Consider the following 22643-nt stretch of genomic DNA (forward strand, 5'->3'; position numbering starts at 1 on the left):
AGTTCAATAACTTTATAGATTATTCCTCAGTGCTCAGATCTCATTTTCTTTAAGACACATTGGCTTTTTTTTGTACTATTTAATTGTTATATTAATCTTATTTTTGTTTGATATAGTTATAAATAGATAATTTCTGATGTTATTTAGGTTTTCCTGAAATTTACATCAAAAGTTTTTAATGTTTTGGAAATATTAATTTGTATGGAAATATTTTCTACTAAATGGAGTATTAGAATAATGTATTGTTTTGTTATAATTAAGCAGTAAATTGTAATTAATTTAGGATTGACTTTATTATTATAGGGTGGCACGGTGGTGTAGTGGTTAGCGCTGTCGCCTCACAGCAAGAAGGTCCGGGTTCGAGCCCCGGGGCCGGCGAGGGCCTTTCTGTGTGGAGTTTGCATGTTCTCCCTGTGTCCGCGTGGGTTTCCTCCGGGTGCTCCGGTTTCCCCCACAGTCCAAAGACATGCAGGTTAGGTTAACTGGTGACTCTAAATTGACCGTAGGCGTGAATGCGAGTGTGAATGGTTGTCTGTGTCTATGTGTCGGCCCTGTGATGACCTGGCGACTTGTCCAGGGTGTACCCCGCCTTTCGCCCGTAGTCAGCTGGGATAGGCTCCAGCTAGCCTGCGACCCTGTAGAACAGGATAAAGTGGCTAGAGATAATGAGATGAGATGAGCTATGGATTGGTATCAATCTGTTTCTAAATAGTTAATTTGTGATATCTACTCTCTGTTGCATCCATTATTTGCATGATTCGTTTCATTTCATTTTTTATTCTGTGCAATAGTATTTATTTATTTATTTATTGAATGAATGAAACAGAATATGAGGGTTCACATGCCTGTAGGCAACAGGCAATGACTTTGCTTTTGTAGGTAGACCCTGACCCACATGCTGTCTCCATCTCTGTGTAAATCTAATTGTTCTGTCATGTTTTGAAAGCACACTTTGTTTTCTTCTCTGTTGTGCATGTATTTTCTATTTGGTCGAATAATAATAATAATAATAATAATAATAATTCTGCAGTAATCTTCCTGAATGTATCCATGATAAAATGTATTGAATACTGTACATTATGATTAAAACACAAACACCCCCACAAAAATCAACCATTCACACACACACGTACACACACGTATTAATAACATGCCCAGTTAGATGAATAACATATCCAATTTTGTGTAGCTTCCTTGGCAGAGATATGACTGTACCAATCCCGATGTGCGTGGTAATATGGCGGCCAGACGGCTTCACTCTGACTGGCCAATGAGCTATCCAGATATTTTACGTAGAGATCAGTGACTAGTACGGGGTAGTTCAGGTTTTAGTCCATATTTCATCTTGTGTTCACTTAGTGTTTCTCAGGCAAAAAAGTTGAACATATGAATCAGTGTATTAATATTGCCTCGAGAAACAAGTTTTATCAAAAGGTCTCTACCACTGTTTTATTTCCCAATATATATACTTATATGAACGCGCTCTTAATGCCAGTGGTTTCATCGATGACTTTAGTTAATACAACCCAAAGACTTTTATTTTGATTTAAGCGGGATGGGTTGAACGCGGAATTGATACTTATTGACAAACCTACGAATTAGCAGTTTATCACGTTGGAGTCCTGAGATCATAAAAAGGCCTATATCGTTTTATAGCACTACGACTCGGTATTCTTTATATCTTTTCATTTAATCTGTCACAACAATCTACTCAGCGCTTACGAAGAGCATGGCGAATTATCGCGCATTTCACACACAGCTTGCGACTATTATGGAAACCCTGACTCGGGCGGCAGTGGCGGAGATCTGCGAGCTCGTGGATGATGGCTACGCGATTTTACACTTGGAGATTTCACGGCATCAGAAGGAAAACGAAGAACTCCGGCGAAAACTTCAGCTGATCGAGTCCATTGTTGCTGCGCGCGGCTACAGCGATGAGACTGCGGCCGTGCAGGAGGCCACGAGCCGCCGCGCTCGGGCTGAGGTGAGAATTGTTGCTCATCACTTTATTTAGACAGGCATTTCCCCCCCAATTTTTAATTCCAATCAACCATGTATCCATCTGGAATGGGACGAAATATCGAGCTTGTAGGACCATGCTGCAACATGCAGTACAGCAAGGTGGCACTGTACAAAGGACCAGGGTTGCCAGACAAAATTAAAACGGCTCTACCCGGCAGTTCAAACCCTATACACCAGGGGTGGGCAATTATTTTTTCCATGGGGCCACATGAGAAACAGAATTTTGTGGAGGGCCGGACCAAAAGACTGAACTAAATTCTGCATAATATTAATTGTATTTCTTTATATAAAGCAGTAAATAACTGTTTTTACAAGCTGCTAAGACTGGTAAGAGTATGGAAAAAACGAGGTTGCCTTACAAAAAAATGTCATTTATTCAATCAAATTTCCCAAAACAGTGGTTAACAAAATGTGAACGTTTGTACCATTTTTTTTTTTTTTTTATCCAGTCACATTCACCCCAAAACACAATAAAGACATCACAATATCAAGCAAGATATCATATTATAATGATGATTCGGTGTAGGTATCAGATCGGCTCGGGCTCCGGCGCCTGTTGGTGACGTCACACTATGTGATTGGCTGGACCGTTTGAAGGATGACGTGCAGGTTTGTGGTTGGTCTGGACAAATTACGGAAGTAGTTATCGCGGGATTGTGGGATTTCATGTCATGTTCCTGTCGCGCGCATTGCGTTTTTGTTGAACACAACTTCAAAATAAAAGCAATGCACATTCAGTTCATGCATGAGGTAAAATTAGAAAATACGTTTATTTTGTAATTTCTAATTAACCTTACGCGCGCCGGTCAGAATGAACCAAAGGGCCGGAAAATGCCCAGGTCTGCTATACACGCTCTGCATTGCTGATTTTTCTGTGATATTTACAATGTACAGTACATACTTAATCGCATATTCACTAAATGGTTGCTTTATCTCGGCCTTAAAACGTTTATTATTATTATTATTATTATAGCAGCGGTGGCTACAATTATCAATAGTCCATAATTATCGACACCTTTTCAGATTTACTAATAAAAAACAAATTTACAAAGGTGAGTTTCAGTTACAACAGTTATTATTAGTTAATTAATCAACCGGAAGACCCTTCTCACCCTTTGATCTTGTTGTCTGATGACACAGCTCGTTACCTGAGATGGAATTTTTTTTTTTTTAGCATGATCAACAATTTAAGGAAAACCTAGCTGTTATCATCGCATGGTGGAAAGATCATGAACATGTTTTTCCTTATCAAATTCACAGATATTTCATGATATCCTTGTCGAAACCTACTTTGTTTCTTAAGCCCACCGCACACCTTCCCGATTCGCTTACGATTTTGTCGGGCCGATGAAATCGCTTGCGAATCGTAAATGTGTGCGGGGGCACCTCATAGCTGATTTCATCGGTTCTCGGTTCAGGTCAAACTGGTCTTGATATTTTCGGACGTGAGCTCCTCGGACGCCACACAATCGGTAGTATGTGCGTTGTTACTACGATCTCATCGGTTACGATAATTTTAAACAGCCAATTGGGAGTGCCAGGATTGATCACACATGGACTGCAGACCGGGAAGCACAACTTGTCATTTTGGGAAGTGTCCACCTGTCTTTATGACATCAGTTCACCTGATTACAGCAAACAGGAAAAGAGGAACGAGGCTGTAATCGTGTCAGCTTTGAAAATGTCTGGTAAAGTAGTATAGCATTGTCAGTGGTACAGAAATCACTTGTCCGGAATCCCGGAACAAGTTGAATTTTAAGAACGACTGAACAAATTAGAATCAGTTCTTATTATTGATTTGTCTAGTTGGGATTATTATCCCTTTTTGATTCTAATATTCAAAATTTAATACTTCTACAGGGCTCGAAATTCGTGGTGGTCCGGTTGCCTGAGGCGACTTAATTAGTCATTTGGCGGGTAATTCCTGTCACTAGGCAGCCCGGCTGGCTAGTTGAAAATAAAAAATATATATGAAGTGAAGATTCAGACTAGAGCTGTGCGATATATCGAATATACTTGATATATCTCCGAAAATTCTCTGTGAGATACATATAATTATTATATCGTAACTATCGAGTATTTTATGGTCATCTGCCGACTTGCGTTTGTTTCATGTTTTGTTGTGTTTGTTTAAAACCTTTTCCGGTGGTTTTCTCCCTGTCCCTCAGGCAGTAACGTGAGAGGCTGCCTAAGGGTAAAAAAAACAATAACGTCATGCACTCGCCAACCAATCCTGGGCGACATCTAGGTGCTGAAAGGAAGCACTTTCGGGAACTTGCAGGAAGATTTCCTAGTTTCGTTTACAGCGCTGACTCAGTTCGTGCAATCGCTGGTGTTGCATAGGCTACCGTGTAAGCTATGTCAATTTCAGCAGCAAATTAAAAATGGAAGTGGACGAATTGGTTCCTAAAAGAACTAGTAAAGGGTCAGTCATCTGGCATTTTTTTGGATATAGCGAGGAGGATGTGGAACAGCAAATGCCAATTTGTAAAGTGTGCAAAAAAAACAGTATCAAAATACTCGGGTCTTGAAATAAATGCACATTATGGCCCTTTTCCACTACCCTTTTTCAGCTCACTTCAGCCCGACACGGCTCGCGTTTCGACTACCTTAGAGCAGCACGACTCAGCTCGCTTCAGCCCTGCTTAGCACCCAAAACTCGCACGGTTTTGGAGTGGGGCTGAAGCGAGCCAAACCGAGCCGAGTGGGGCTAGGGGCGTGAGCAGACACTCCCCTGTGCACTGATTGGTGAGGAGGAGTGTCCTCACATGCCCACACACGCCCCGCGAGCACGCTGGGATCTGTAAACACCGTAAACCCGGAAGAAGAATAATTACGACTTACGAGAATTTCTGAAGCCTTATGCGCCTTGCCTCATCTATACGCTCTTGCCAGTATCTGTTGGTGTTGTCGGTGACAACAAGCTACAGCACCAAGACCAGCAACACTAACGACTCCATGTTTATTGTTTACTGTCCGGGTCGTGAGACTACCGCTTAAAAGATCACTGATGTCACTGTTTGCGCTGCCTAACGATATCACGTGACGTCCACCCACTTTCGCTAACTCCACCCAATGTGTCCACCCACTTCCAGCCAGCACGGTTCAGCGCGGTTGTAGTCGAAATGCAACTCCAACAGCCCCACTCAGCTCGACTCAGCACGGCACGGCTCAGCCCAACTCAGCCGCGTTGGTAGTGGAAAAGCGGCATTAGTAATGAACAATGGTAACTACTCTCTTTTGTGTTATTTTTGACAGAAGTAAAATTCATACATGAACAAATTTTAGCGAGTTGATTTTCTGTTTGGCTAGTTACTTTGGAAGGTAACTAGTCCGGTTGGCTAGTGAAAAAATATATGAATTTCGAGCCCTGAGATATATATATATATATATATATATATATATATATATATATATATATATATATATATATAATATAAAAAATCTCATTATCTCTAGCCGCTTTATCCTTCTACAGGGTCGCAGCCAAGCTGGAGCCTATCCCAGCTGACTACGGGCGAAAGGCGGGGTACACCCTGGACAAGTCGCCAGGTCATCACAGGGCTATATATGTGTGTGTGTGTATATGTGTATATATGTGTGTGTATATGTATAATGTATAATATATAATCACGTGATATCTTGAACATGTGACCATCTATTTGGGCTGAACATGTATGATGTCTCGCAGATGTGTGCGGGTAATTTTGAACCAATCAAATCGCGCCCGTATACTCGTAACCGATCGCCCGACACACGAAGCCCTGATGAAATCGGGAAGGTGTGCGCTGGGCTTTACTCTTCGTTTGACAGTCGCTATTTTGTATCTAAACGCGCGTTTGAGAAGTCACGTGAAATGTCGATAATAGCGATCACTTTCGCCAGTGTCCACCATTATCGACACCCTGTGGAATTAAGTGACATTTATAACTGTTTTATGTATCGATCTTTATGTAACATTGTTGAAGCAGATAAAGTACTTAAAAAAAAAAAGTGCTGTGATTTACCTTTTTTTTTTTTCTTCCTGATTCATAACAGAATGGAATGCTTATAGAGTATTTGGAATCCTATTGCAATAAATAGAATTAGATCAGAATTAAATTCCGAACATATAAAAAAAAATTACATGCTTGACATTCAGATTTTCCTATTCCGTTCAGATTTTTTTTTAGCAGTTTGTTGTAAATATCTACCACATATTACAATATCAGTAGACGTTTTATATTTTGGTTTGAGGAATAACATGCGACCTTTGACCTGGATTTATATGTGGTTACAATGGTAATTCCCTGTTGACATTTGTTGGTAAACTACAAAACTAGAAATTAATACAAGCAACAACGAATGATTAACAAAATGTGGTCTACGAAAATACTTAGTGGAACAAAAAGATTTTCTGACACAGGTTAAACATCAGTTCATTTTGTTCACAAACATTAGAATTACTTCATTTACATAAGCACCAACATTTGGTATATTTATATAAAGACATTTTGCACCAAATAGAAGTATGTAAAACATTTTATATAAAAACTGTTTTGTTAAATTAATACCACATGCTGAATTTTATTTTTAATTTTTTAAATAAATAATCATCTGAATGTTGATAATTGTGGAACGGCGTCGATAACTGTGGACAAAGGTGTCGATAATTGTGGGACAGTGTCATGTGATCTGATACGCTAAGTAATCGGGAATCAACTTTTTTTTTTTTTTCCAGTGGAAGTTTGAGTTCATTCATGCAGTTTACGTATTGAAAGTCTTTTCTACTTTTGCAATGGCCAAAAGTTGGTTAAGGTGTCTAATTGTAGCCGCCACTCTGTTATTAGCATTAGCTCATCCGGCTGACAGGCGATGAGTTTATGCCATCATGTGTTGTTTATCATCTGTCTAGCGTCGTCCACATTTCACAAAAATCGCTTCTTTTTCTCTCTCAATTCTTCACCGATTTTGCATATGGCTTCTACCCAAATTTGCATAATTGCAATTAATAATGAAGATATGGAGTAATTAAGCCCAAACAAGTAGTTTCAACACACATCGCTTCTTCTCCGATTTTGATTCTTTCTGGCATGAAGGCAGGGGTACCTAGGGTGCATATAACCTCTACCTAGATTTGCTTAATTACAATTATTAATTAAGTTATCGACTAATTAAGCCTTAATGAGCAGTACAACAAAAATTGCTTCTCTGTCAATTCCTCGCTGTTTTGGATTCTTTCTGACAAATAGGTGGGTGTTCTTAGTGTGTATATAGACCCTTCCCACTGACGTCACCGGAAACCGGAAGTAAACAGACCCTGCGCCATGTTGGAAGACCAACAAACTCGTGATCAGGGGGAAATAACGGCAGCGCGCGGAATTTAAACCCACGAGGCACTTGATTCATCATAAACCTACAATGATAAACTTTTGTGCTGTGTTAGGGTGTTCCAACAAAGCTGATGGGAAAGGTGAAAAGAAGTCTTTCTACAGAATACCAGCTGTGATTGAGACACAAGGGGAGCAAACTAAGGAGCTTTCTGCCAGGAGACAGAGAATAAGTGCATTACTGAGTGTCTGTGAGCAAAGGAGAGCCTGAACGTTGCAACCTCCCTATTGGCTGTTTATTGGCTGTTTGTAAAAATGTATCAATTGTCGCCCTTCATCGCGGACTCGAGAGACGAGACCTGACGAGTTAGTTCGTTGGTAGCAGAACAAAATGTCTGGACACAAATCGGGTTTTCAGAAAAGGAAAGAAAATAAACGCAGGGTCGAAAATACAAAAAAGGAGGCAGAAAATGCAAAACGAGTTTTAAGGTAGGACAAATGGTTACTTTTCTGAGGCAGCCCGCCGTGGCTGCAGGCTTTCAGTTGTGTCATTGAATGGTTACTTTTCTGAGGCAGCCCGCCGTGGCTGCCTGCAGGCTTATTTATTATAGCCCATTTCGTTAAAATAGTTGATCTAAAATGTTTATAGTTATGTGATGGTTGTCCTCAGTGTTCGAACTATGCCGATATTTTCGGGGGGTCCCTTTTTTTCCCTGGGGGGTGCTTGCGCTTGTCTCGGAGCGCGGATCTCCAAACACATGAGAAGCCTATCTTACGCACATATCACGCGGCCTCCACACCTCCACACAAGCATCGCGTCTGAAGTCATAACTCATCAGGGGAAATCGTGTCCGCATTGGCATGTTCAAAAAACAACCTCGCATCAACAATGATACCACACGCAAGAAAAAAAAAAAACAGTCAGGCTACTCAACAACCAACCTGGCAGCAGCAGTCGTTGTCATATCGGTTTATTTTATCTTTGATGTAAACACAACACTTCGGATATGCAAATGCTTCCCGTTACACACGATTGCTATGTCAATAAACATCATTTTGCCAATATTTTAGAGACCCCCCAACATTTCCCAAATCATGTTTTCAAGGGATCTCCTGTCTGTTTCAGGGGATCTCGGATCCCCCGAGTACCCCCGTAGTTCGAACACTGGTTGTCCTGATTTAGACTGGTGTTTTTTTTTTTTGGGGGGGGGTTGTGCGATGTTGCACCCGGGTCCAGATTAGGGCAGAACTGGCCCTGGCTACATTTCAGGTGTAGTTTGTTTTATGTATGTATGTACTTGCATAGATGTGTACTTGGTCTTCCAATATGGCGACTACCGAAATCTCGCGGCGCGGTGACGTCATGCGGGATCCCTCTATAGCTTGTATGTAGTGTATATAGCTTGCAACATTTATTGCGCAAGGTGGCCCACTTTAGATCATTCCTTTTGGACTCGGTGGGGCTGGAGTGAGCTACACTGTCACTGACGGTCTTGTTATGAGGTAGTAGTACCGAGGCATGATGGTGCAGTCTCCGGTTCTTTTTAAGCATAGCTTTCAGGAGTAATATGTGTAAGATGGCTCAGTAAGCTAGGCTGGCTATATTTTTGAGGGGAGGTGTTTAGCAGAGCTCTCCTAGCAACCGTAAGCACACAGATGTATGCTTCAATATCTCATCTCATTATCTCTAGCCGCTTTATCCTTCTACAGGGTCGCAGCCAAGCTGGAGCCTATCCCAGCTGACTACGGGCGAAAGGCGGGGTACACCCTGGACAAGTCGCCAGGTCATCACAGGGCTGACACATAGACACAGACAACCATTCACACTCACATTCACACCTACGGTCAATTTAGAGTCACCAGTTAACCTAACCTGCATGTCTTTGGACTGTGGGGGAAACCGGAGCACCCGGAGGAAACCCACGCGGACACGGGGAGAACATGCAAACTCCACACAGAAAGGCCCTCGCCGGCCCCGGGGCTCGAACCCAGGACCTTCTTGCTGTGAGGCGACAGCGCTAACCACTACACCACCGTGCCGCCCATGCTTCAATATAATCATAATTAAAAACGTATATGGATTCACAGGAAAAAAATTTTTTTAGGAAAAAAAAAAGGATTGTAGGTTAGGAAGGAAGTTAAAACTATCCATAAAATAAATGACTGTTTCAACAACTAGAGATGCATTTCCACAAAAAAATGCAAATGTGATTGTGATGGCAGCATCAGTTGGCCATTGCAAACTGTAACCTGTGCAATTAACAGCAGTCGGCCATTCTGCAACAGTAAATTAAAAACAGACTTTTGTTTCAGTATTCTTTCACATTTTAGATTTGCGTTCTCTCTGTTGTGTGTTATTGTGCCCTCTGCTGTCTAAACAAAGCAATTATAGCTAGGACAGACTAAGCCTAATGATGATCACGGTTCTTTTTTTTTTTTTTCTTTCTTTCTTTTCCCCAACGATTTGAATCATAAATTTGTACCATTATTTATCATTGCAAGATATATTGTTGCATGCCTATTGTTCACATTTCTAAATAATAAAAGGATCGGGCCTGTACTAATAATTAACATATGAATTTCAAATTTTACCAATGCATATATGTTAGAAACAATGCATCCTGATTCTATAACCAAATTGTATCTGGTACACTTGTTTTTCTTTTCTTTTTTTCTTTTCTTTTTTTTAATTGGGGCAGTTGCATTGTGAACTTTTAATGGGTGCACCAATCCCAATCAGTGAATCTTACCATTCCTATTCTATAGAGATATGGTTGCATATGCATCAAGTAAATCTGAACCCTCTTCAGCTCCAAAGCAGAACTGATATTTATTAATCAGTGTATACATTTGATGTCTCCATAGACCATAGAACTTCTTACTTGACTAGAAAGAACACAAAGGTGCACAACTAAATATATTATCAGGGTTCCCCCACAAGAAAAACTAGAAAGAGTAGTGGCCCCCTGAGTGCAGTGAGGTGTAAAGAGCACTGTGCCATAGGCAATATGTAAACTAGAGTCATCTGGGGGCATGCTTCCCTGGGAAAATTTTGAAATAGAATAGAATCGGGTCAGCCACAATCAGATGTACCTACTTGATTGAGATCATGTAACACTATGTAACAGCCTTCTATTTATGTTTATTAAACTATTTCATCTGTTGTAATGGTAGACTATCATTGCCATTGTATGACGTTTCAAAGCCAGATCATAATTTACCACCACTGAATCCATGTTTCAGTTTTTTTTATCAGACAAACTCTTCATATTGCACGTTTTCACCATGTAACGCATGTTCATTTGATTTAATACCCCAGAATGCATCATTGCTGCTTAAACTTGGCAATAATTTGTCAAACACTAACTGTTTTAGTAAATCAGCAGATTTTTGAGGAACAAATTGACAGCTGAATCACGGAATTCTGATAAAAATGAAATCTTTCACAATAGTTTTGTCAATGGGGGTGCTGAACCTAATTTGTTTTCTTTGTCACTGCAAAGTTGAAAATGGCCTGAGAAATCTTATTTAATGCATTTTAATAAACACTTTAAATTAAATACAGACATTTTATGTAGTATGTGATATGATTTGATACAAAAACCTTGTTGCTGGGGGCATATGTTTGCAAAATTCACATGCCAAAGATTTTGCGTGTCATTTCCGTTGTTTTCTGTAGTGTCCGTAACGGTCTTGCTGTAACAGAATGCTGCAGAATTTTTTACCATTTTTGGTGATTATGACATGCATTGGTCCTGTTGGCCTCATGTAGGGCTCTAGTTACATATTCATATGTCTTTAGTTGTTATATTAATAGATATATTTGCAATATGTAGTGTCCGTAACGGGTGTAGTGTCCGTAACGTTATGTGTAACATTGTTCAAGTATATAAGCTATGTAATCTTTGATGGAAAGGACAACCAACTGTCAGTTAATTAAGGAACTAGTATAATAAGCCGATACTATGCATAAAATGATGTTTTGTGAGCCCAATAATTGGAGCTTTAATAAAGTGTTGTGAAATTTTGTGTTTCTCTGTCTAATATCGGGGTCCCTGATAACGTGTCACATAACTAGAAGACCCAGCAAATATATGTAACTATACTCAATTGTAACATTCGACAGGGCACTTTAGGGCATAACAGTTTGTTGCCCCGTCAGCATTTGCTTTTGAGGTGTTTTAAGTGGATCTATCCCGTTATATCTTTTAATGTAGTGTCCGTAACGTCAACAACCTAGCAGAATGGGGCATGTATAAAATGAGGTATATTTTCAAAACGGAAAGAGAATGCTACATGAAATTTTAGGTATGGGACCCCAATATGTTCAAGCCCATAATATCACAGTTTTGACCATTTTGGGTAACCTTGGGTTTTTTGTTATTTTGGAACCTATAAGGTCCATCTGATCTTGGCTGACCCGAATGCCTTTATTGTCACTATACACATGTATAATGAGATTAAAGCATCTCCAATAACAGTGCAAACAGCGTGTAGAGAGAGAGCGAGAGAGAGAGGAGGGGGGGTTTAAGGGGGGTAAGGTGCACAGTCTGAGGTGTATGTGTTGTGTTACACATTATGGAGTGAGGTATTGCACATATAAAGTATTGCACAGAGACAGTCACATTATAAATTATTGCACGAAAGAGTCACATTATTTAATAAAATATTACACATTATGAAGTATTGCAAGGTAAGGTAAGGTGCACAGACTTGGTGTATGTGTTGTGTGTAAGGTGCACAGTCCTGAGGTGTATGTGTTGTGTGCAGGGCTGTGAAAAATCCACGGAATTCCGCGAATTTGGCCGCCAAAAATATCATTTTAGTAAGTCATCTAATTTTGCAATAAAAATGGGGGGGGGTGTAGGTTTCTTTTGCGACAATGACAGACCGGTTTACGGCATTTGCGCCATGCTTACAAACCACGGCGCGAATCTTGTGCTCTTTAAACACACTTTCGATATCAACGGTTTTGAAAAGGAGAATTTCGCGCTATGTCCGTGTCATGGAGGGACATCGTTAAGAGGGAGGACAGTGAGACCGACGATGTCAAAAACATTTGACAAGGAAAATGGCATCAAAAATCCATGGAACTGGCGATGGCTGGAGTTTAAAGTCGGTAGTGAATGAGCACATACAGAAGATAAAAGAACCAGGGAAAGCTTACTGCATCTTGTGCCATCAGGATGTGAAGTACGGTTCTGGTGGAAGAACGCATTTGGTTGACCATGTTAAAGGAAAAAAACATGCGGAATTGGTGAAATTGAAGCTGTCGAACTATAGATTACCAGGTAGACCATCTTGTTCTTATTTATATATTCAATTTATAATAATAATAATAAACAGTTCAAATTAAATGGCATGGTTGAGAAAATATTTGCTTTCAGGAGATGCTTCAAATCTATCAATATACACAAAATCTGTTCAGCTTGTGGCCCCCGGCTCCTGGGGGGCTGCTCCCCCCAGACCCCCTGCTAAAATTGTTTCCTCGGATTTTGTCATTTCTATTTCACAGCCGTGTGTGTGTAAGGTGCACAGTCCTGAGGTGAATGTGTTGCGTTTCACATTATGGAGTGTGGTATTGCACATAAGGGTTCATTTTGTGGCCTCTGGTGACATTTAGAGGTGATTTTTACCGCTTCAACATGTTGAGGGGAAGGCTATATTTTACTTATTTTACTGACTCCCTACCCTAAAAACAGAAAAAAAAAAACAATACAACACCCTCTTGCATCTCACAAGCAGGGTACTGTTCCAAAGGAGACTGCAGTTTATTTCACATCAGACAAAGTGAATGGTGATGCAACATGGCACAAGTTGTTCAAAATACTGATAATTAAATTTTGGCAATAGTGCGGATGACTAAATACCTAATACTCAAGACTGAAGTGAACAGTGATGAAATAGAAAAAAAAACGTCAGATGACCTGGCATTTGGCAAAATTTGGTCAGCAACATGCAGCGAACTGGCCGTCATGGTTTCACAACTATGGCCTGCCACTGTTGCCGAATTGTTTCCCGTAGTTTTCTTTGTGAAAAACTCCGTAATTAAGTTGCAACCCACCAGTGTTTTGCTCACTCATACCCAGCTTGAAGGCTCTGCCATTTTTGCGTAAGTTACCAATGAATATTAATTGCGCATCGCTTATCCAGTCAATGTGGGATACTGCACACACTCAGCTAATCAGCGCGGAATACCCTTCTCTGACATCAGCTGTGAACTTAGGTCAAGTTCAGGGCCATGGGCTTGCATGGACTGTGTTGATTACCTGCTCAAAGGCTACAAAACACATGCATGTTGATTCTAGCTTTATACTATAGGCAGAGATGGTGCTAGGATCTTTTGTTCTGGGTCCTGGGACCCACATGACTGGCCACATTGGGGTCCCTGGCATTTTTTGTGGGTCATAAATAAATAAATAAATAAATAAATAGATAGATAAAGTCAGAGAGAGAGAGCTGTACAGTCGCAGTGTGCAGCCACGATCTTGCCATTTATTTCACTGACAATCCACGGAGTTAAAGCAAGATGGCCTTTGGATTTCATAAATCGGTGAAATTTAATTCCTTCTGAAATTTGGTCATTGTGATTATATGTTTATTTCTGTAGTATCTCAATAAAATGGACCATTCTTTGGCTGGGAAGTTATTTCATTTGAGGGGATTCCCTAGCATATAATATGCATGAAATTGCTTGCTTCGCACGGTCAAGCAGACAGAAGTCGTCTGTGTGTGCATGTGCAGGTAAAATCATCTTTTGGGTTTTACGGCAGCTGGCATCCACAGTGTTTCATTACTGCCATTTACAGGTTTACCTTGACCGTGCACTGACAGTTACATCATTCTGTTGCTAAACGAACAGCTGATGACACTGAGGTGCTCGCTGACTGCTGATATTTATTAGTTTGGTCCTGCGTTTCCTTTCCTTCGCAATATAACATCTTTTCTTCTCGCTTTCCGTTACTGTAGTCAGTTTTTCATGTTTTATTCGCACACTCACATTCTCCAATTTTCTCTCCTGTTTCAAATTTGTATCCCACAATGCCTTGTGTGGATGGGGAAAGCCATTACGTGATGCATGATGTAGTATTTTGAATTAGGTCATGGTGAAGCAGGAAAAAATAGCGGAGAATTTAGGGCCATGTGGCCCTAAATTGTTATATTTATTTAAAAAAAAAAAAAGAGAGAAAATTGGAAGTCTGTGATTTGAATTCGGTAGCTTTCGGTCCACTAAACAAAAATAATTCTGTGTCGGGGAAAATTCTTTTTATGACTGTAACCGTTCCTGATGTGGGTGAAGCACAGAAGCATGGCAGGCGAGAGTTGATGTTTACACAAAACACTTTATCGAGGATGTGATTCTTCCGGATTTTTCCGGAATTCCGGATTTTCAGGCATAAAAATGCGACCCTCGTGAATCATGCAAATTCGTTTTTTTTGGGGGGGGGGGGGGGGGGCACATTATCCATAGACAACTCCAATGAGCCACGCGTGCGCATAATAACCTACCCTAGGTTAAGCAGTACTTGTGGGAAATTGTGAGACTGATGCAGTGTGCATAGCAGTCACAGTTGCAGGAGCTGAGCTGTACTGTGTGAATGTGTGACTTGCCATGAAGCTACAAGCCTGTGTCTCTCTGAGCGGGAGCAACCCCTCCCTCCTGTGTGTGTGTGTGTGTGTGTGTGTGTGTGTGTGTGTGTGTGAGAGAGAGTGAGCAGCCCCTCCCCCACCTGCTCGCTGAGCACAGAGACTACGTTCAGACTGCACCCTGAAATGACCCATATCCGATTTTTTTTTTTTTTTTCCCCATATGCGACCTGTATCCGATTTGTTATTGACAATCTGAACGACACAGATCCGATTTTTTTCACATGCGACCCAGGCCGCTTGGATATGTGGTCCTAAATCCGATGCATATCCAATATTTTCACATGCGACTGCAGTCTGACCGGACAGGTCGCATTCATGCGACGTACACGTCATCAACAAGAGACAAACGTCACTATTCTGCGTTGGCTAATCCCGCCTCTTTGGTGGAAAACAACATTTGTACAGTTTTCAGAATTTAAATAGACTTTTATAGAATTGATCAAGCTAATGGTGGATTTGGTAGGGACCTGGATGTTGATCTGTTAGCCTGATTAAATAAAACAGTTTCTATAACTGATTTATAACTTAAACCATCCTGTATTACAAGATTATAAGATTGTTCTGGAAATTTCCAGTAATTTGACACCTTCGGTCTCATTAGTCTGCTGCCCACATTAATCAGATTATTGTGCGAGTTCCGCCACCGCCACAAAAACCACATCGCCAGGTCTCGCCTCATCTCCATAGCAAACTGCACTGGTGTTTATGCACCTTGAGCCAGCGCTGAGAGAAGTTGCAGAATTCAGCTGGCTATAAACAATCTAAATAAATATTTATAAAAATGTAGAAAAAGTTTATTAATATGACGAAATAAATATGTGCAAATTATTAAGCCTGAATTAAGAGTTTGGTAATACAGCGGCCGTATCCCAAATGACTGCCTACTGAAGTTCGAGTGCACTATATAGAGTTTAAAAATCCATTACTTCCTAGTAACATGTAGTGCACTTGTATAGAAATTAGAGAGACATTTAGGAGTCAACCCTCGTTACCAGGCTACACGTTTTCATTTCAGTTCAGAAACAAAAACACACACGAGAACTCACACTTTAACACTAACCAGATAATTAAACAAACAAACAAACAAACAAAAAATCATTAAACATGAAGAGTGTGCTTTTTTTTTTTTTTGTTTTGTTTATGTATTACGAAGATGTGCTTATTACGTGTCAATTTGCGCATGCGGGACACTTTTGGGTCGTTTTCCGTTCATATTGGAGATCGCATACAAGTCTCATATAATTGGTAATGTGAACGGCCTAACAAAAAAATCGGATTTCACAACAAATCGGATATGGGTCGTTTCAGGTTGCAGTCTGAACGTAGTGAGAGAAGCACACAAAAAGTGCAGGATTCTCTCAGTGCGCTCCCTCCAAACAACGGGGATTTACACGAAAACGGAAGGAGATATTCACAAAATTCTTTCACAGTGAGTGCCACAAGGCTCTCCTGAACACACTGATGTAATTTTTTTTGTCTGTAGTGTGAAAATTGAGGTCACTAGAGCGAGTTAAAAACGAGTGGCTTTTCTGATTTTGCAGTACAAGCGCTGCCTCGTTTATAATGGGAGTCTGTGGGGCAGCGCGCCTGTCCTCTCCTCACTTTCAGGCTTCTCATGCAAAAACGGTAAATCCTATCGTTTAGTCAGACACATTGTGTGAATCAGGACAAGTGTGACTACTACTTTTGAGAAAATCATGTGTGTAGAGTGAAAATTGTGGCTGAAAACACAGTTTAAAGGAGAAAGTTTGAGCCTTTTTTTCAGGCTGCCTACACTAAATTCCTGAGTCCCACTGGTGTGTAACGCAATAGACACCCATTATAAAGCCTGATTTTCTCCAGGTTGGGACATGGCGTTTGAGCTGGTATTGAGCCAAAAGTATAGACCCAAGCAAAAAAGTTGAATGCCAGATCCACACAGGAGAAGTTTGTCTACGTTTTAGAGTTTGAATCATGTCTCTAGGTGAAGGCATGCCCGAGCAGCGGATGTTTGAAAAAGTGCTATGTTTTTCAGTTAATTCCATAGAAATGAATGGGAAAATTTGGACGAAAATTTGGATGAATAACGAACAAAGTAATAGCATAGCGAGTCCGATCGAGCCGCACGTTTTGATGTATTGCTTGTCTGTGTGCGATGTACGGTTATTGAGTTATTCGAAATCTGTACGGAAGATGAATAGTAAAAGAAGAAACATGCAGAAGAACAATAGTGATGCTGACTGCAGTCTGCATCACTAATTAAAAAAAAAAGCCCATTATGCATAACGCGAGAGTAACCTTTATGTGACCCGAGTCAAGTAATGTAAGACGCACGCGCGTTAGTAGTCAGTTTGTTGTTGGAATGGATGCAGCTGTCACCCTACTCTTGTGTGTGACGTAGCATACCAGTGTCTTCGATGTCTTCAGTTGTCAATAGGATCGACATTTGGATGATTCAGGTAGGCCTATGCTAATATTGTTTTCATGTATTTGTTTGCATGTCTATTATCTAATAGTTTTTCACTGATCTCAATGTCCAAGATTTGCCACGGTGGTATTAATGCTAACGTTAGTCAAATGTTTCTTAGTTAGCCAGTTATGGTACTAGCCAGGTTAGTCAATGTGTAGCTACCAGGCTAGGTTGAAAAAAATGAAAACGGCAGGTATCAGTGAGTAAACATTTCTCCTCTTGAAAGTGTTTAGATAATTTACTTGTGTAGTTGGAAAAAGGCATTTTTTTGTTTTTGGGAAAGGAAAATTTCGCGTGTCAGCATTCAACATGATTTGCCACAGCTAACAAAATTGTTTGCCTAGCAATTGCCTAGCCGTTCGCATGAGATGGCTTCCTAATGTTACTAAGGTTTTAGAATGTTAGCGTTAAGTGAACAAGGCAATTAAGTGTTTGGTTGTAGAGGTATTATTTTTTTGACTATGAGGTGTCCTAATTTTGATTGAAATTCTCTGCTACAATTCGCATCAGTTCGTTTAAATGGTGGGCTTTAGCCTATCAAGATTATCGTCTCAAACCTGAGGTCTCAACAGTTTGATGCCGACGTCATAGCAACTCACTGGTTGTTTGTCATTTGAAACATTAGTATGTATAGCATATAGGGTTGGGCGGTATCCAAATTTTGATACCTTTAAACTGTCTCTGTGTTTTCCCGGGGTATACGGTATTACCGAGAAAAAAATATTTTGTTTCGGCCTACTGTGTAACGTGCGCCTATGCCTCAAATGTACTATTTAAAAGCAGCATAGCGAATTGTGTGCATTGTGGTATGGATTAAGCAGCAAAGCGAATTTTGTGCATTGATGAATGGATTAAGAGATATTTCAAAGCATCACGCAACTCTTCCTTCATCTTGAAAATAGCATTCAACTGTCGTTTACACATGTCTGCGTTGAAACGCCATTTGCAGCACTATTTCACCTACTCCATCAAAAAAAAGTACACGATGAGCAGGATCATACCCTTTCAAGCATGGGAAATAAAAAAAAGAAAAAGAATCAACCAACACCCAAGTCCGTTTAGACTGCGCGATAAACCATATTCTTCAGCGCAAATGAGGCGAACCTAATTCAAATGCGCGATAGCTGCACAAGGCAAAATCATATGGGCCCACGTCATGCCATGGCGGGGAAATTAATAATCAAATGGCCTTACCTTGCTTAAAACGTTGTCTCGATCACATAACTCCTTACAATTATTCCACTTAAATCCATACGGTTTAACACACCCAACAAAGATAGCAAGCGCATTGCTAATTCCCACCAGAAACCGAACAGTTTACGCTACGATGTTTTCTTCCGTTTCTTCAGTAGATGACATTTCAAACGTTTATTACCCACATCCCAAATGTCATACGTTATATTATTTTACCTTGTTGTTACTCATGTAACCTACTCAAAACACAACTCATTGGAGAGATCTCGTGGAAGTGGAGTACCCCAGGCTATGGTGTGCCTTAGGGGACATATTAGATTTTTCGTTTGGTTTGAAACCAAAATACTGCCACACTGCCGATGTTGTATTTTTATTTTTTTTTTGCCACTAACTTATCTTGACTTGCCATCTTTCAACCGCGGTCTCAGTCTCTTTTTTTTTTTTTTTTTTTTTTTTTGTTTTTAGATAGGACAGTATAGAGAGACGGGCTCGGGAAATAACCTCAGGTCGGAATCGAACCCGGGTCCCCGGATTTATGGTACGGTGCCTTAGCCATCTGAGCCATGACACCCCCGGTCTCAGTCTCTTGCGAAGCTTTCTGTCAGACTCCAAATGTCACGCAGGGTTGCCATGGTAACGACATAAACAACCCTGCACGCGATGAGAACAACTTTAGGAAATTGATAGAATTAGTGAAAATACGATTCGGGATGATCTTCAATTTATTATTTTATATTATGACCTCATGTACTCCATATTTATTTAGATATTATATATTTTTTTAAAATGACGGTAATGAGACCGATACCGTTGGTACTTTTGGATACCTCGGGATACCTTCTTACCGTAATACCGCCCAACCCTAATAGCATATATGTTAAAAATCTGTGTACACATTACAAAAGGTCGCTGATTAACACTTGCAACTCTGTCATGATGGTGTAAAAATCTAAAGGTAGTAAAAAAAAAAGGTATTAAATTTAATTTAAGGATTGCTGTACAGTATAGACATTTCTGTAGTTGAGTTGGTAGAGGTGATTGGAATGCCTTGCCAAGATAGCAATACTCATTGATTACTCTCAGCCCCGGCTTCATGCCTGCAGCTAAACCACACCTGTGAGGATATCCAGGAACAGCCACACTCCCACCCTTGTTATATTGTTATTGTGCATATTTTGAAAAAAATGATGACACTGTGAGTGTGTGCTCATCACCTGTTCTAATATCTGCACCTATTGTTTGATGTTTGAGGTTGTTTGCCCTCAAAATAATAGTTTTCCAATGATGAAAATTGGCACTAAATGTTTGCGTATTGCACTTTTCATTAAAAGTGTCAAAATGAGGTTACTGTGTGTAGTGGCTGCACTGTTGCCGCACCGCGTCGTTGCCGCGCCATACCACACCACACTGCTGCCGTGTCGCATTATGGGTCTATATATTTTCCTGCTTTTTTGTCCTTGGCCAATCACATCCCTGTTTATTTAGCTTTTCAGCTTTCTTTCACTCACTCACACATGCGTTGTGGTCGGGGAGAGAGCCCTTTTCTCTGCTCTCTCTCTCTCTCTCTCTCTCTCCTTTTATGCTCCCGCCCTGTAACAAAAACACACGCACACTAATTAACAGCAGGTGGAATGACTTGGCCACTTACCTTCCCCGACCCCGCCCTCCATTCACAGACTGCTGCTTGGCCACGCCCCCGCTGCCACAATGACCTACACTTGAAAAATCTGAAAGGCAGTCTACCTTTAAAGGTTTTCCGGCTTTTCTTTGCGAGTGGTTAACCTGGAAAAGAATATAGACGACGTTCAATGATGTCATAGATTTTTGTTTTTCATGCAGTGCCCGTCATATTGCCGGGCAAACAAAGAAACAGACGCGACAATTAATCATGAAACTCGAGACGACTGCAGTCAATACGATATCTCTGAAATTATTAAAAATGTATTTTATACCAGCAGATCGCGTTACATTCAAAAGCTGAAATGTGCAGGCATCACAGATCCATATAATTTACCCACAAATATATGTATTTATTTATTCTGCCCACTGTTTGTGCTCTCTCCCTCTCTCCTTCCTCTGTGTATGTGCATGCATGCACATTCACCACTTCAGATGGGTTAAATACAGAGTAAGAATTTTATATTAAATATACTGTATATCGCATCCAAAGACGAAATCAAGATATCTGCAGTTGCCATGATGTCATGTAAAGGCAACCATGATGTTGCGACCTTTTTGTTCTGTTCACTTTTGCTTTGTTTGTTAAACAACATAATCTAACAGATTTGCTGAGACAGTCGGGGGGGAAAATTTCATGCAGGAGCCCTGCACCCCAGGACACATTAAAATTCTGAACATGCATTTTTGGGCATGAAAATGCATGATTTCTGCATTAAGGCAACCTCTGGTAGGCTAAATTGTAAGTGTCACGGTGGCAGCATAATGGGTAGCAGCATGTCTCTAAGCATATCGGTCAATAAATTAAGAGCTGTGGGGCTGCTATGTTATGATGCTTTTGGGGAAACCCTGTATTCTTAATCTGCTGTTTCAGTACAATATCAGCTACTCCTCTAGTTTAGTTACTTAATTTATTACTGTGAGAACCATTAGAATCTAGAATACACTATCTGATTAACTGAACCTTTATTCAAAGCTGTTATGTTGCATTACTATCAGGCCTTTCAATTACATAATTTGGACTACACCCTGTATTTCTGAATTTGGACTTTTTCCGTTGTGATACAGGGTAATTTGGGCTTTTCTGCACGAGCAAAGTGCTGTTTTCCCAGTGCTCTATGTTTTAAACCTGCTGCTGCTTTTTTAGCTACAAAGTTATGAATAAATAAATCTATGAATGTTATTTTTACCTTTTTTGCAAAATGTCTACAGTGTTAATCCCTCTTGATGTACATGACTGACAATTATGTCACTTTTCCACTACAAACGCGGCTGAGTCGGGCTGAGCCGTGCCGTGCTGAGTTGAGCTGAGTGGGGCTGTTGGAGTTGCATTTCGACTACAACCGCGCTGAACCGTGCTGGCTGGAAGTGGGTGGACACATTGGGGTGGAGTTAGCGAAAGTGGGTGGACGTCAGGTGATGTCGTTAAGCAGCGCAAACAGTGACATCAGTGAGCTTTTAAGCGGTAGTCTCACGACCCGAATAGTAAACAATAAACATGGAGGACATGGAGTCGTTAGTGTTGCTGGTCTTGGTGCTGTGGCTTGTTGTCACCGACAACGCGGACAGATACTGGCAAGAGCGTATAGATGAGGCGAGGCGCATAAGGCTTCAGAAATTCTCGTAATTCTTCTCCTTCCGGGTTTGCGGTGTTTACAGATCCCAGCGCGCTCGCGGGGCGTGTGTGGGCATGTGAGGACACTCCTCCTCACCAATCGGTGCACAGGGGAGTGTCTGCTCACGCCCCCAACCTCACTCGGCTCGCTTTGGCTCTCTTCAGCCCCACTCCAAAACGGTGCGAGTTTTAGGGGCTAAGCAGGGCTGAAGCGAGCTGAGTCGTGCTGGTTTTTGGTAGTCGAAACGCGAGCCGTGTCGGGCTGAAGTGAGCTGAAGCGAGCTGAAGTGAGCTGAAAAAGGGTAGTGGAAAAGGGCCATTAGAATACAGTTAGTATTTAAAAGATGTGTTGGGGCCTGAGGAGAGCCTGGAGGAAAGGAGCCTGTGAATGAAAAAGCAAGTTATGCACTGTTGCCACCAAAGAGACAAACCTGTAGCAGACCTGTGACGCAAAAGGTTTTTCAGTCACATCACAAGAACTGGCAGTGCAATTCACAGTATGTAGTCAAGTAAAAGATCTTAGTTTAAATGAAAGGCCAGTGTCTAAGACTATCATCAACAAGAGGACCAAGCTCCAAGTCACTGATTCCACCCACACTTACACAACTGCGTGTAGTTAAGATGCAAGCTGTATCTTAAATACACACAGTTGTGCCCTGAATAGCTCTCTTTTATTCAGTCTTTTACCTGATTTAAATCATATGACACTAGGTATCGGAGAGATATT

The 22643-nt window shown here is 40.8% G+C and overlaps 1 protein-coding gene across 1 annotated transcript in view; it reads left to right on the forward strand.

Moving 5' to 3' along the window:
- Positions 1–1563: 1563 nt before the first annotated feature.
- si:dkey-7l6.3 (zinc finger protein 235) overlaps positions 1564–22643 on the forward strand; it is a 92303-nt gene continuing 71223 nt past the window's right edge. The window contains exon 1 of the mRNA XM_060905959.1: positions 1564–1984. Coding sequence (XP_060761942.1) covers positions 1730–1984 — 255 coding nt within the window. The 5' untranslated portion in view covers positions 1564–1729. The remainder of the gene's footprint in view (positions 1985–22643) is intronic.

This window comes from Neoarius graeffei, chromosome 23 (assembly GCF_027579695.1).
Source record: "Neoarius graeffei isolate fNeoGra1 chromosome 23, fNeoGra1.pri, whole genome shotgun sequence".
NCBI classification, from domain to species: domain Eukaryota; kingdom Metazoa; phylum Chordata; class Actinopteri; order Siluriformes; family Ariidae; genus Neoarius; species Neoarius graeffei.